Source organism: Aethalodelphis obliquidens, unplaced genomic scaffold, assembly GCF_003676395.1.
Source record: "Aethalodelphis obliquidens isolate GAN/ISIS:26980383/991018 unplaced genomic scaffold, ASM367639v1 scaffold54, whole genome shotgun sequence".
NCBI classification, from domain to species: domain Eukaryota; kingdom Metazoa; phylum Chordata; class Mammalia; order Artiodactyla; family Delphinidae; genus Aethalodelphis; species Aethalodelphis obliquidens.
In genome coordinates, this window is record NW_020837998.1 from 13,516,179 (window position 1) to 13,532,186 (window position 16,008).

Here is a 16,008-nt window from a genome sequence, read left to right on the forward strand (position 1 = left end):
AGAGCAGAAGGCTTTCTCCTGCCCCTCCAACTAGCTCATGGGCAACAGTCTCTCTCCTTACTGAGCCTCCAGTTCTCATAGCAAAAAGGGAGCCAATGCTGCCCCTTCCTCAGAGAAACCCCCAGTTCGTGATCTAGGAAACCTCAGAACCACCAACTATAAACTAAATCAGGGAGAAGGAAAAAAGACAGCCTCAGCCTCATGTATTAACTTACTCAGACACCCACTTTGAAGAGATGGCCACAGAGCAGGTGAGAGCTACAGCAGCACAAAGCCTAGCCTTAAGGGTCAGGCCTGCAAGGAAATGTGGGCTATTTGAGCTCTTGGGAAGCAGAGCCACACTCAGACTCCCTGCTCTGGCTTTGGCCGCACTCAAGCGTGCATCAGTGTTTGAAAGAAAAGCGCTCTTCCCCAGGCTGCTGGGAACCTTCTTTTCTACTCTCTTGGAACCCAGTGTCATGGTTAAGACTCAGCAGCCATTCACCTTCCACTTTCCCCCGGGGTTCACTGGTGGGAAATTAGAGGGGAGAAGGAAGCAGGCTAGGTGGAGAGGCAGAGCTAAAATGCTCGAGCACTCACTATGTGCCAGTGCTGTTCTAAACACTCTCAATTGACTGAAATCTTCACAAGAACCCTGTAAGGTAGGTCCTGTTATGAGTCCCATTTCACAGATGCAGGGATGGAAGCACAGGGAGGTTAGGCAACTTGCCTAAGATCACACAGCTCAGAAGTGGCAGAGTCGGGATTTAAACCCCAGCAGCCTGGCTCCAGAATCAGTGTTCCTAAACACAATGTTATACTGCCTCTACTTCTTTTTCTACTTTTCATTTAAAGACAGCTGACAGCTCTAAGTAAGGAGAAAGGTTTTATCTTCTGTAATCCCACTCAGACAGAACACTCAGAGTGTGCCCAGGAGGAAAGAGGGGAAAGAAAAGCTCTCAACCCAAGAAAACACTCTCCCAAGCAGAGTGATGGGATGGAAATCGAGAGCCCAGGACCGGTGGGGTAGTAGTGAGTCACAGAGAAGCTGTTATACTGGGCGGTTAGTGGAAATCTCATTTGTAAAATGCAAAATTAAAAGGCAGTTTCTGGGTGGAATGGGACATGGAGGAAATGATCAAACTTGGAGCACAAAGGTCCCTTCTCCCACTTCCCTCCAGAGAAATACAGGAGCTCTGAAAGGCAGGAAGCAAGTTATGGGCAGAAGGCAAAATACAATGAGTTAATGTGGGAAATCTCCAATCAGACAGGGTCTGTGGTTCCAGAGGCAAAGATTGCACATCAGGCAAAATGAATGCCCTTCCTTGTCTTTATCACTAACACTTCACGTGGCAAGCCAGGGCACACCAGAGGGTCAAAGGCCCAAGTGATAACACGAGGAGGCCCACTGCCTCTCAAGCAGAGTTCCCACCTGGGCCTGACTCTTGCATATAAATGCTCCTCTAGCTTAAAAAAAATGAGAAGCTTTTGTTTTGTTTCATTTTATTGAGTAGTCAAGACAAATCAATCTTGCTTTCTTTCGGTCAAGTTTTACGGCTATGAGTAAAGTCAGGATTATGAGTCAGGAAATCCCAACTCCTAAAACAGAGGAAGGAGACAGCAGTGGGATCAGTCTGACAGCCAGACCCAAAGGGGCTAGCCCAACCCGACCCTGTACTACTTGTTTCTGTGTTTCTCTCTGCTCCTTCATGCCCCGAACGCTCCTCCGTTCCCCCCTCCTTCCCTTCCCCTGCCCCCTCCCCCCATACAAGCTATTCTGTCAGTCAGCTGACTAGGTAACATCCAAAGCATTTTGATTGTCCTACCCCGTAAATGAAACTTATTTCTTTGAGATATTTTAGAAGAGAGGAGTCACCCCTTTCTTTGAATCTTGGCCCATGCCTCACAGGAGACAGCATGGTCCTGTAGAGTCAGACCTTGATTCACTTCCCAACTTTATGCATGATAGTGGGCTTGACTTTCCTCACCTGTAAAAAGGCAAGGTTTCCTATTTCATAAGGTGCTTGGAGAAATGAAGGAAATAATATATGCCTAGCAGAAAGCTTTGTACACAAAAGGCATTCAATATATTTTAATACCCTTTTATACAAGAGGTCAAAAATCAGTTGGGCTCTACCTAGAAACCCAGAGCCTTATTTCTGAGATGGGTTACTTGGTATCTGGGTTATTTATCTCTCAAAACTGAATAGTGGTAGTAGGAGTGAAGGAAAAGGCCCTACCTCCTAGAGAAGGTGAAGGATCCAGAAAGAAACAGCAGGGGATGTCTTCCCTTCCCTGTGCACTTTTCTCTCCTTCCTGCAGTTGCAGAGGTGGGATGGGGGTGGCTACAAAGGTAAAGGAGGAGTTTCCCTTGGTACTTTAGAGAGAGAAAGAAAAGTGTTAGCACTTTTAAGATGGGTTCTCATTCTCTCCCTCAATACCAAACACAGAGGTCAATGGATCAGAGCTCGGCAGAGCTATCAGGCACCAATGTGGGGACAGGGAAATTTTCTTCAAGTGAGCACAGTATGGTTAGGGAAGGGCATTTGTCACTTTGGTTCTTATCCTTCAAGCCACATGAAAAGCAACAACAGGAAGTCAGGACATCAGAGACGAAAGCATCTATAAGACTAACAAATGCAAACGCTTGACAAGGAAGAAAGCTTTATTGAAGCACACACACATTTCAGGGGGTGGAGAACAAAGGAGCAAGTGACAGTCCAGGATCCCAAGTTATGCCTTCCATTACAATATCAATCCACACCAAATAAACCTTTTTAAAACACTCTTCCGTTCACTTCACACATACAACAGAAAGCAGTGGCCACCTTCAATCCAGTAGCCTTATAGGAGAGTCCGCTAGCAGTCAACTCTACTGAAAGGGATTTCTTCTCCGGTACAGACTCCTTTTACAAATGACTTTGTGAAGATAAAACTGTGAGAATAAGAAGGTCAGTTTGGGAGAGTGAGTTTCAGAAAATGAACCTTAGATCGCTAGACCCTTCTTAGAAAGGTCTCAACCCACCACACCCAGGTTACATCTAGGTCAACTTCAGGAAACAAGAGAAAAAATAGGAACTGAAACCACTTCAAGAAGGAAGTCAGAAAACCTGGGAGATTCTCTGAACACACTCTCTTGGACACTAACAGTGCCCAGCCTGGAGAAACACTGGACTGGTTTAGACCATATGTGGCCATTCTGGCTGACATAACAGTATGTAGACCCTATTCTGGGTGGTAACATATGGCGAACACAAACGCTAAGAAAAGTGTGGTACGTGAGAGTGAAGATGTCTTGTCTTTCATTAGAGAAATTAGGAGCTCTTTAACAACTGCTGTATCAGTTTAAAATGCAAAGAATTCAGCATGGGCTAGGAGACACTCAGTCACTGGTCCTCAGGGACCACTGAGAAGCCCTTACTGGGCATGCCCATGACCCAGTCCAAAGGCCATTATCTAATTAAAGTGCTCTTCTAAAGCAGCTCTGTTATAAGGGTTCCCCAAAGGTCTAGGGAAGGTTTTCAGAACTGGAAGCAACTTAGACATTTTCTTAGCATTTCCAAGAAAAGCATTCGACCCAAGCAAGGTGGAAACTGCTACAAACAAGAAGAGTTAAAAGCCAAGTTCCAGAAATGTGTCAAGGTAGAAATGGAGTTAAAAGCATAAATTGGAGAAGGAAGGATGGACCTACTCACCTCTCTCCCATCTTCTGTCTTCCACCCCATCTTCTGTAACCCACCCCTGCTTCCCGGAGCCTTGGCCTCAGACCAGGCACACCTTGAAACACAGACCAGTATGAGTGCCAAAGGCAGCCAGGGCTTCCTGGGGAAGGAAGAACCAGGATAGCAAGACAGGTGATAAAAAGTTGTTTTAAAAGATAAGTTAATTAAATCTCATAAAGATATAAGAAACATGGACTCTGAAAATATATAGTAGTTTATGCACAAATAAAAACATTTTGAAGAGACGCTTATTTTCGAGCCTGCTTTAAAAAGGGATAGTCTACGTCACTCTAGCATAATGAGATTTGTAGAAATACACGTTTACACACACACACACACACACACACATCCACACACACTAAATTATAAATTTTCACCCTTGGTTTCTTTGCTTCCTCTGACTTGCCCTAGACAAGGTTGGACCTGCAGAGGATAGGGGCTCACAAGCCCAGCTTCTGCTTGGCCATCGAGGAACGGAGCTGCAGAGTCCCTTCCGCCCAAGACCCTGGGTACTGTCGCATCTTCTGCCATAGGCTTACTTCTTCCCCAGTCGAGTCCATCCAGTCCACCACTTCCCCATTACTGATTCCTAAGGAGAAACACCAGAGGAGGCTGAACAGGGACCCCATTCCTCAGCCTACTGAGAAATATGGGTTATGCATTAAGGGTAGCACCCCATAAAAGACAGTGCGCTATGAAGATGGGCTGATGGGGACAGCGGTCTGAGAATGGCTCCCTGTTGATTTTGCACAGCTATTTCTGTGCTCTTGAGACTCCGTCAAGAGACTTAAAGTTGATGAAATGAGACTCGAAACAGCACACGGTAGCTCGAGACTTCTTATTCTAAGGCTGTTACAGCTATAGCCCTTCTGTTATTGCCAACTTGACAAGGGAAGGGAGGGGACGGGAAGGGAGGGGAGGGAGGGAGGAAGAGGGGGGGAGAGGGAGGAAGGAAAGAGGGAAGAAAGGAGGGAGGGAGGGAGGGAGGAAGGGAGGGAGGGAGGGAGGAAGGGAGGGAGGGAGGGAGGAAGGAAGGAAGGAAGGAAGCTGAACACCTTTATTTTCTGGCTGTAGACTCCAGGCTTGAAGTTCAGATCATATGGGGCCTCATTTCTATTCTCTTGTGTATTCATTCATTCGACAAACATTTATCAAGTGCCTACTGTGTACCAAGTACTCTTCTAGGCTCTGGAGATACAGTAGTAAACAAAGCAGAAAAAGTCCTGCCTGCAGGCAGCTTACATTTGAATATAGAAGACAGAAAATACACAAGTAAATCAACAAGAGTATTCTAGATAGTGAGGTAAGTGTCATGAAGCAAATAAACAGGGTGACTTGTAGTACCTAGATCAAGGCCTCGCTTAGATTAAGTGATCTGAGGGTCCCTCTGAGAAGGAGACATATAGTCAGGAGCTGAAGGACTGGAAGGAACCAGCCTTCCCAGACAGAGGGAGCACTAATTGCAGAGGTTATGAAGTGGGGAGAAGCTTGGTATACTTGGAGAAAAGAAAGCAAGTCATTTTGTTTGGAGCATAGTGAGCAAGTAGTACTATATGATGGATCATAAAGGAACAGAGGGTCTAGACACAGGGGCCTATTGGCATGGTGAGAACTTTGGATTGCTTTCTAAGTGCAGTAGGAGCCCCTGAAGTGTTTGAAGTAGGGGACTGACATGAACTGGCTTACATGTGTAAGAACATCATTCTAGATGCTTTGTGTTAAATGCTTTGTATGAATTATTAATATACAAGTAATATTTACAGCCACAGGAATGCAGAGACTGTAGAGAAAGAAAGGAGAATTCAAGACTAAGCCTTGAGAGCACCAGTATTTAGAGTTTGGGTAGAGAATGAGGATGTCCCAAAGAAAAGTGTGGTGTCAAGAGAAGCAAAGTATTTCAAGAAAAAGGGAGTGATCAGCTATGCTAAATAGCATGAAAATTCTAGGATGATGAAAACAAAATTTTGGCATAAGCAGTTACTCAGTGGAATGGTGGGACAGAAGTCAGATCACAGTGGATTGAAGACTAAAGGAGAGCTGAGGCCATGGAAACCACTCTTTAGGAAATCAGAGGGGAGACGTGGGGTCAAGGGAAGGTTTGTTTCTGTTTATTAAGACTGGAAATACCAGAGTATATGTACTTTCTCCTCCAATAGGGAGGTAGAGAGAATAAAACTGATCAGATAGGATAGGAAGGAGATTCCAGAAGTAAGGTCACTGAGAAGGAGAGGGTGTGATCTAGAATACTTGGAAAGAGCTTGGCCCTTGCTAGGAAGGACCCTTCTTTCATGTAACAGGATGGAAGGTGGAAATCAGAGGTACAGATATATGTAGGTTTTTATATGTTTTTGGTGGGAAGATGATGGCATTCCTGGAAATCAGGGTCCCATTTACCTGTACACATGAAAGTGCAGGAGCTCAGCCTCCCCCCAGCCCTGCACATAATAGGCCCTGAGTAAACACTGGCTGAATGTTAACTGAAAGAAGACAACTCCTGACATAGTGGAGCTGTGTAGGGAGGGTGATGGGTCTATTCAGAGTGAAATATCTAAGAGGCCTTGAAGACAGTGAGGGTGGGGGAGAGGTTCTCACCAGTGCCAACACCCAGCCTGACCCCGCCCAGGAAGTCATTGCTGGCCAGGGGCTCCCGGTCCCACACAGTCAGTTCCAGGCACATGTGTTGGAGATCTTCCAGCCTCACACCATTGTAGACAAATGTATGGTTGTAGTGGGGATTCAGGGTCTTCTTCATCACAGGAGTTTTACGCTTACTGGCCTTGTTCCTCATGGGAAGGAGGTATCTGGCAGAGGGTGCGGAGGAATCAACAACCTACTCAAAGCTGGCAATATCTATCTAAATTTCCCTTTCCCCTCCCACAGGTCTAGCCCAGGAAGTTGAGTCAACACTCAGATCCGAGGACACGCTCTCCCTCCTCTGAATCTGTTGAAGCATAGTTCCTACCACCTCCACTAGATCATTCACCTGATTCAATTCCTTTTACCTGGAGAGAAAATTAATACAATATTATTAGGGAGCTATTGTCTATATGCCATCAAAAATAGGTTTTGAATATTTGGTTCCACTTCTATTGGGAAAAGTCCTGTTTAATAAAAACAACAGTAATAAGCATAGGCATAGCCAGACATGATTTGCTAGAGAACTTAAGTCAGTAGGTTGAGCTGTAACTTGGGGAAAGCTGCCATTGCTTAAATATTGTGGGGAACAAAGTCCTGAGTCCCCAGGTCTTGACAGTCAGGGAACACAGATTTTTATTCAGGATTAATTAAGAGCATAAATCTATAACAAAGGAAAAGTCAGACCTAACTGTCTACCACCCTCCTTTTTGGAAATCAACACTACAGCCCAGCCCAAACTGAGCTCAGACCAGTGGAAACGTGGTAGCAGAGGTTGTGCCATTACCTAATTTCAGGAACAAGTTGGTTGCTGGAGGTGGCAGGACACACAGGGATAATATCTACAGAGAAAGGTTAAATTGGGTTCCTCTCTTAACTCTCATGTCCTGAAACTGGTTAGTTTGGTGCTGGTCCAGGGACTCACCCCTTCACAAAGCTGTCTGAAGTCCCTCCTGATTTGGCAGCTGTCAGATTCTTGGCTTCTTTGATCCACACCTGGAGCTCTCCCCCTTCCCCACCTGTACCTGGAAGGGATGTCAGACAAAGCAAGTGAGTTCTGACACCTCCACATTTCTCTCAAGCTTTATCTACATAGCACTTCCTCTCCTTGTTCCTGAAGACAGCAACTTCCATGATAAGTGGACCACACCTGTCTTGTATTCTCAGTACCTAGCACAGCGCCTAACAGCGAGAAATAGGTGCTCAAGTCATAACAATAGCAACAAAGGCTTATTGAAAACTGGCTATGTGCCTGATTCAACATTAAGCATTTATTCCTCAAAACAACCATATGAGATATATACCATCATTCTCCTCATTTTACAGATGAGAAAATTGAGGCATAGAGAAATAAAGTTTCCTGATGTTTGCTGAATGATTGAAAAAAGGGAACTCCACCACTTGTGTTCTGGATCCCATCCCCACGTCAACAAGACTCATCAGGCATCATCAATTTCAACCCCCACCTCCCATTTTTAATATCTCATTCTCTACTGGTCCCATCCTCTCAGTCTAAATATATGCTAATCTCACCTCTGGCTTTAAAAAATCCTTTTAAAAGTAAATTTCCCTTCAACCTTATCTCCTATTCAAGCTGTCCTCCCTGGCTCTCCTTTCTTTCACCATCAATTATCCTGGAAAAAAAGAGTCCACACTCACTGCCTCTACTTCTTTGCCTCATTCACTCAACCTAGTTTCTAGTGAAATCTGGCATCTGCTTCCACTGATCCACTGAAAATGTAATCTAATGCCGATAAGCTGTGTCTTCTCATTGGGCCCGACATGCCAGTGGTATGTCAATACTGTTGACAACACCCACTCCCTTCTTCAAGCTCTCTCCCGGCATTGCTCTCCCCTGATAAGCCTCCACCTCACTGGCTTCTCTTCCCATCTTCATTCTCTAAAGTGTTCCCTCTGGTTCTATCCTTGCCTCTCTTCTCTAGCTATCCTGCACACCCTCCTTGGGAATCTCACTGACTTCCCCAAATCCTATAGATTAGACTTTGCTGCAGGTAACTTTTTAAGAACTTGGCTTCCCATTGCCAAAGTGTCAAGTTCAACTCCTCACCATTACATTCATGGCCCTTTTCAGCTAGGCTGCAGCCTCATCAACTGAAATTGATTCCTCATCAATTCCTCATCAATTCCAGCCCTACTTCCACATCTATATACCATAATTCTAGCCCCACTCAACTAAGAAGTTCACTGCCTCACACTTACATACAACCCCCCATTTACCATGCCTTTTTCAAACCTTTGCTCATGCTATCTCCTCTTCTGGAAATGCGCTTCTCACCCCATCCTCTTCTTTTTCTTCCTGGTAAAGTCTTAAGTCCAGTATCATCATTACTTCCTCTTTAAAATTCTCCCAAATATAACCAGACAGAATTCATCACTGCCTTATCTGTGTTCTTTTAGCAGATGACTATATTACTTTCTAAAATAAACTGTGCAAGGGAGGGCAAATAGAGTGTCTTATTCACCTACATATCCACAGTCACTATGCCTGGTGTGTTGATTTACTCTTCCTCAGCCTTCAACTTCCTGTCCCTTATACTTATACACCACCCTTTCCAACCACCCTCTCTCAGTCCTGAAGCTTCTGTTCTGTTCTGACCTCTTAGTAGCCTGTCAGAGCTGGACCAAGACCAAGTTAGTTTAATGGCATCAAAAACAAAACAAAACAACAACATAAAAACAAAAAAGGGAATCCAAGTCTTAAGGCATTCCCTTCTGGTTGAAGAACAGAAATGGCTTACTTAGTAAAGGAATCTTCCCTAGCAAATGATCCAGTGTGCATCGTAATCTGGTCTCTCCAATAGTGCTAGCCACTAGCCAGCACCACCTCGCACAGATCTTGTGCAGAAAACTAAGAGCTAAATCCAGGGCCCCAAAAAAAACTCACTCTTCTTCCGGTCACCTCCAACAGGGAGTTTGGAGGCTGGGATGTATTTCAATGATACCACCAACTCGCCTTTGTGTGACGGCAAGCCAGTCGAGGACTCAGCACTGATCTGAAACACAGGGAAACCCAATAGGTCAAGCTGAGCTGTTCAGGAGTTGTTGAGACCTCTCGCTGAGGAGATTCTAAAATTACCCCCAAGAACAGTTTCACAGCATAGAAGGATCCTTCTCCTTATGAATACCATCCACGATCCCTAGGCCATGGCAGCCACAGGATTCTAAGGCAGTTTCTTCCGAAGGAGCTGAGGAAGAACTAACAAAGAGTCTTCCGCAATGCCTACTATTTTGCTACTTTGGGGATACCATTACTAGATTCCAAATACCCTCAAAGGTCTGCCAGCAAAGTTGCCATACAAACTGACAGGGGACTGACACCATGACAAAGAATCTTGCTACCAACATTGTTAGTGATAGCCCCAAAGTGGGAACAACCTAAATGCCAATCAATACAGGAAAGGTTAAATGAGTGATTTTAATGCCATTGTATGGCATATGGTGTGCAATCATCAAAAAGGATGCAGTGAATCTCTACACACTGACATATAGAAAGATATCCAAGATGTACTGTTAAGTCAACAGGGCAAGATGCAGAAAAAGCATCCCACTTATATTAAAATATATTCATATTTGTATATGTAAATATATATGTATGTAAATAATGATTATTATCATTATCACTCATATAGTACTTACTATGTGCCAGGTACTGTTATAGCATTTTAATTATATCATTTTGTTTAATCCTCAAGATAGTCCCTGTGACATGAGTACAATTAGCCCCATTTTACAGATTATGAAACAGAGGAACAGAGAAGTTAAGTAACTTGCCCAAGGTCACCCAGTAATTGGCAGAGCCAGGATTCAAATTCAGACAGACTGGTCCCAGAATCCATGGTTTTAAGCACTATACTACACTGCATAGAAAAACCCAGAAGCATACAGACATAACACCTGTATCTTCTAAGGAGGGGAGTAGAATGGGGAAAGGAAAGAGGGCTTTCACTTTTTACTCTGTCTATATCGATAGTGTCTTTTTAATGAGAATGGCATGTATCACTTGTATGATTTTCAAAGATAAAAAGTCTTTTTTAAAAGAGAGCTTGCAAAGATTTGAGGGCTAGGTGAAACTCTGTTACAAGGATTTGAATATGCCACAATTTTTAATTTTACATTTGTTTAGGTTACTTTTGATTAATGACTGCATCTACCACTAGAATCTAAATGCCAGGAGGACAGGAATCAAGTCTTTTTGTTGTTGTTCATCCTAGTATGCCCAACACTTAGCAATGTACCTGGCACATAGTAGATGCTCCACAAATATTTCCTGAATGAATGCAAGAGTGAATGAGTGGATATGTGGGATGAGCAGCAAGTGGCTGTGGGCAGCAGGACTGCTTCACTCTACTGGCTCTCTCAGCATGGCTCTGTCCCTTATGCCTTGGTACCCAGAGCATGAGCTGGTGCAGCTCAGAGGTGCTCTTTCACTGCCCGTGTTCACTGGGGCTCCTCTAACCTAAGGCCTCAACTCTGAGCATGGCAATGCAAGGAAGGTATAATCCCCACTGGTTTGGAAAAATGTACCACATACCCAGAATGCACAGAAGTGTAGTGTATGGGAGAGACACAGAAGAACAGGGAGGTGGATGCCAGGAAGAGAAAACTGAATGGGAGCAAACGGATCACTAGGGCAAAAAAAGAAAAATCAGAGACAATAAATGTAGAATGTTTTCAGTTAAAATAGATATGTAGTACTGGAGTGGTCTTTTTGTTGTTTATAAAATATCTACACAATTTATTAGTCTCTAGATTGTGAACTTTAGTGGACTCTTAAAAGTTGGACTTTAGCCTTAGCTGGAAATTGGCATAATTGGCGTATTTGTTTCAGTAGCATATTTTCATTCTGGCTCAAAATAATTGCAAAGAGCAAACAGCTCCATTTTAGTGCAGGTTTTTCTTTTTATGTAAGACATTTTTTTATTGGCAGTAGCTCATGATGGCTTACAGTGACATTTCCAATATAATTATATCAACTGTAGGCCCCAGAGAAAATATCTTATATGCCAAATGCTTCAGAAATTCTAAATTTCTAATAATATGCTATAGTTTGGTGATAACTGCTTTCCTAGGGACATTTTTAATATTGTTACTATTTTTTGGAGGGAAGTAGCTATCAAAATACTGGATGTACATTTCCTTTGACTCAGCAATTTCACCACCAGAAACTTCTCCTACAGTTACACTCACAAAAGAGGATCAAGATATATTATAGCATAGTTTTAATAGCAAAAAAAGAGGCAAACAATTTAAATACCCATTGGTGGGGGGATTGTAAATAAATTATAATATAGGTACATGAAGAATACTATCCAGCAGTTAAAATGAGATAAATCTGTAAGTGATGGCATAGAAAAATGTCCATGGTAAATGACACATTGTTAAATGAAAAGTCAAGATATATATACACAATGATAAGAGCCCATTTGTGTAAAAAGGAAAAATGTAAATCCATATGTATATATATCTGTGCTGCTTAATACAAAATTTCTATAAAGATATCCAAGTAGTTGATAACAGTAGTATTTCTATGGAATGGAAATAACCTATTTTTCTTTTTATACACTTCCATGTTGTTTTAATTTTGAATCGTGCACATAAATCTTTTTATTCTTAATGTTCTTGATAAGCAATATACGTAGACCTGATAAAAAGTTCAAATGTTATAAAAGGGCATATAGAGAAAACTAAACCTTCCCACCTCAGTCTCTCTTCCTAGAGGCAGTCACTACTACTAGTTTCATGTCCATCTTTCCAAAGGCATTCTATGTAACATGTACTATTTTTAGCATTGAAAATGCTAGTGTAAAAAAAGTTTTACAGAAGAACCTTGCCATTGAACAGTTCTGATAATCAAGAAGTCCTAACTCTGTTTTAGCAGTTCATCTTAACCAGAGTGACAGTAACCTATTGAATGTCTTTTATGTGCCAGGCACTGATTGGTATTCTGTATATGATCCTGCAGAAGAACAATATTATTATCATTTCCACTTTATAGGTGAAGGAACTAAGGCCCACAGAAGTTAGGTGACTTACCTAAGTTATCTTTTTCTTTTATTTCTTAAATATTTATTTATTTAGGCTGCACTGGATCTTAGTTGTGGCACTTGGGATCTTCACTGAGGCATGTGGGATCTTTTAGTTGCGGCATGTGGGATCTTTAAGTTGTGACATGCAGGCTCATTGTTGCGGCATGCGGACTCTCAGTTGCAGCAGGTAACCTCTTAGTTGCGGCATGCATGTGGGATCTAGTTCCCCGACCAGGATCGAACCCAGGCCCCATGAATTGGGAGCGTGGAGTCTTACCCACTGGACCACCAGGGAAGTCCTGTAAGTTACCTTTAATTTAGGTGATTTACCTAGCTGGTAAATCACAGGGCCTGGATTCAAATCCAGGTCTGCACTCAGATCCCAGGTACTATTATGCACACTGCCACACTCTCACCCGAGATGCCATCTCCAAAGTAAAACTGTCCCTGGCTTGTGTGACCAAGAGCACAGCAATTGCAACTCCGTGAATTGCTTTACTTCCCACTTCTTTAGTGAAAAGGGTAGTTTGGAAAACCAGTGCAGATTAGGATACACCCAAAAAGTTAGCTTGGAGAAGAGGCACAAGTTAGGATGTTAGGATACGCCCAGACTCTGGAAGATCAGGAGGCAAAGCTTGGCACACATAAGAAAGACTTCAAAGGAAAACCATGGCATCTGAAATTACTGTTAAACTCAGTAACCCCAGCAGGGTGTGCTAGAACTCCACAGACTGCATTCAAAACTGTCCCAGCAGAAGTCACTGCAGGCAATTCTACCTCAGATCCAAACTCTGTAAGGAGTTGTTAAAGCAGACTACCTTTCCATGTAAAGGTAGGCAATGATCCAGTTTCTTATCAAGCTTCCAGGAATCCATCTGGACTTCTGCCTCCCCAAGGAAAGTGTTTCTGCCAAAACGACCATGATGCCAAACCGAGAACTGCAAAGTCCTCTGGGACAGGAGAGATTCTGGGATCTCATACTGTGAAAGGAAAGAAGAAGCCCAAGATGATTAGTTCACGGTAATTCCTCAGAAAAAGATTACTCCAAAATCTGAGCAACCATGCTCAAAGTCCATAGTCTTGAATATCAAATCACTTTAGTCCCTAAGCACTTTGAGTTTCCTCCCTCAAAGCCTCCACTTACCCCGTTTCACAAAAACCTACCATATTCCATTGGAGGACCTGGAATATTAATTTTTCCTTCAGTGGGGGAGAGAACACTGGAATATTCAAAAAGAACTGCCAGGGAGACTCCTGATCGCAAATGACTCTTTAAAATGAGATTTGTGGCCATGTGGACCTCCAACTTCACAATAATCCAAGAAAGTCAGATCAGCTTTGCTCTCTTCTCTGGGAGGTCAGGACATGAACAGATGCCCATAGTATATCCTCAAACACAGACATGGCCACTGAAAACCATGTCGACCACCCACATAGCAGAGGAATAGCTACAGCTTAGCACACAAGACAGATCAAATTCTCATACCCTCTCGGGCTCTAGATACTTACTTTGAGGATCTCATCATATAGCGGATTAATGGTGTCCCGCTTGATGCTGGTTTTTCTTTTTCCTTGGCGGGATTTGTCAGGCAGAAGATAAGTCTTCACATATCTAAAAACCAAGGAGAATACTGAGTAATTTGCTGTCTTTTTGGAAGCGCATTCCTTATTTTCTTCCTCTCCATATACATATGCCATGATGAAATGAAAATGTTACATCGAGTCCTCTTAGACCTGCCATTCTTGCATTTTCCCAATCCTGGTCCTTTTCCCACATCTCCCCTAACCACTCTCAATCACACCTCCCTGTCTGCCTAGGAAGTGAGAGCCTCGATTCAAGGGTGCCCAGAGAGATGCTGGGGTCTGATCATCTCCAAGCACCGCGCAGGGTCCAGAAGCACTCACGGGTTCGAGCGCTTCTTGGCTTCGTCAGCATAGGCCAGATGGTGGCACTCCTTCACATGAATGACCAGAGCCTGTGTTTGCTGCTCATACTTCAGGGAAAAGGAAATCTTGCCAGTCACAAAGATGTTCCCGAAATCGCCAGCTTCGCTATAAATGCTCATCATGCTGCCAATCGTACTCTGAAGATAAAGCACCCACATGGCAGATGGTAACTAGACTTACCATGGTGATGGTTTTGAAATTTACATAAATATCGAATCATTATGTTGTGTAACAGGAACTAACATAGTGTTGTAGGTCAATTATACTTCAAACACAAACAAACAAACAAAACTCAGAAAAAGAGATCAGATTTGTGGTTATAAGAGGCAAGGGGTCAGGGGAGAAGGAATTGTATGAAAGTGGTCAAAAGGTATGAACTTCCAGTTATAGGATAAATAAGTACTAGGGATATAATGCGTAACATGATAAATATAATTATCACTGCTGTGTGTTATATATGGAAGTTGTTAAGAGAGTAAATACTAAGAGTCCTCATCACAAGGAAAAAAATTTTTTCTATTTCTTTAATTTTGTATCTATATAAGATGATGGATGTTCACTAAACTTATTGCAGTAACCTTTTCATGATATATGTAAGTCAAATCATTATGCTGTATACCTTAAACTTACACAGTGCTTTATGTCAGTTATATCTCAATAAAACTGGAAGAAAAGAACAAACAGGGACTTCCCTGGTGGTCCAGTGGTTAAGACTCTGTGCTTTCAATGCAGAGGGCACAGGTTCAATCCCTGGTGGGAGAACTAAGATCCTATATGCCGTGTGGCGTGGCAAAAAACAAAACAAAACAAAACAAAAAACCAACCAAACAAAAAAAGATAAAGCACCCACAAACATCTGGCGAAGGCACACTCCCCCCGCCACATTGCTAACATTTTCCCTCATGAGAAAGCCATAGTCACTGAAGAAAACAAAAGCCCCCTGCAACCAACCAGCCAGTACTGCCAGTCGTCTTGTACCCAGAGTATAAGAGACAGCTAAGGGCACACGCACAACTGCTCAGGTTCATCAATCAGCTCATGGCTCACCTAGGCTCCGAGCTGCTCTTCTCCCCTCTTTTTACACATTTTATTGTTAATTTTCAACTGCCCCAGAAGGTGGGCAAGGAGTAGAGGTAAGACGCAGCTCAGTCCAATTTTGATGTATGTTATATATGCTACAATGCTGGCTAGAAGGGGTCAGTTACTAATTAAAACAAGGGGCCTTAATTATCTGTGCGTTTCTTTTATCCACCTTATGTCTGTCAAGACCTACAGAGAAAAGTGATTGCATCAGAATTGGGGGGAAAATCCCAACAGAGGTGAAAAGATACCTTCCTCTCAGGTAATAATTGACTCTGCAAGCCCACTGTTCTCTTCTTATGTGTGAGTGGGACCATCTAATCACTCTGCTTTCTGATTCTGTTTCCCCTAAATATCAATCTTCACACTTATGACAGAACTAGGCCCTGATTCTTAAATGTCCCTTTAACTTCATGATTCTGATTGATGCTGTTGTTCCTTAATCATATCCTGATGCCAATTAACCCTGCCAAGGCCCTTCTCATGGCACTCACTGCCCTTGAATGTGAGACTTGGTACATGCTCTGATGAAGAAACCTGATCTTGCTCACTTCATGGCCTGGGTACCTTTTTTTTTTTTTTTTTTTTTTTTTTTTTTT

General features: G+C 42.9%; 1 protein-coding gene across 9 annotated transcripts in view; it reads right to left on the bottom strand.

Annotated features, from left to right (window-relative positions):
- Positions 1-2,626: 2,626 nt before the first annotated feature.
- The window catches only part of SYTL4 (synaptotagmin like 4), a 148,365-nt gene continuing 134,983 nt past the window's right edge, over positions 2,627-16,008 (bottom strand). For 8 of the 9 annotated variants that reach the window (XM_027086076.1, XM_027086082.1, XM_027086075.1 and 5 more), the window contains 7 exons: positions 14,288-14,466; positions 13,892-13,994; positions 13,201-13,362; positions 9,241-9,349; positions 7,261-7,360; positions 6,294-6,502; positions 2,627-4,290 (listed from right to left, as the gene is read on the bottom strand). In XM_027086076.1, the coding sequence (XP_026941877.1) occupies positions 4,142-4,290; positions 6,294-6,502; positions 7,261-7,360; positions 9,241-9,349; positions 13,201-13,362; positions 13,892-13,994; positions 14,288-14,466 (1,011 nt within the window). In that variant the 3' untranslated portion in view covers positions 2,627-4,141. The other variant, XM_027086085.1, reaches the window with a different exon arrangement.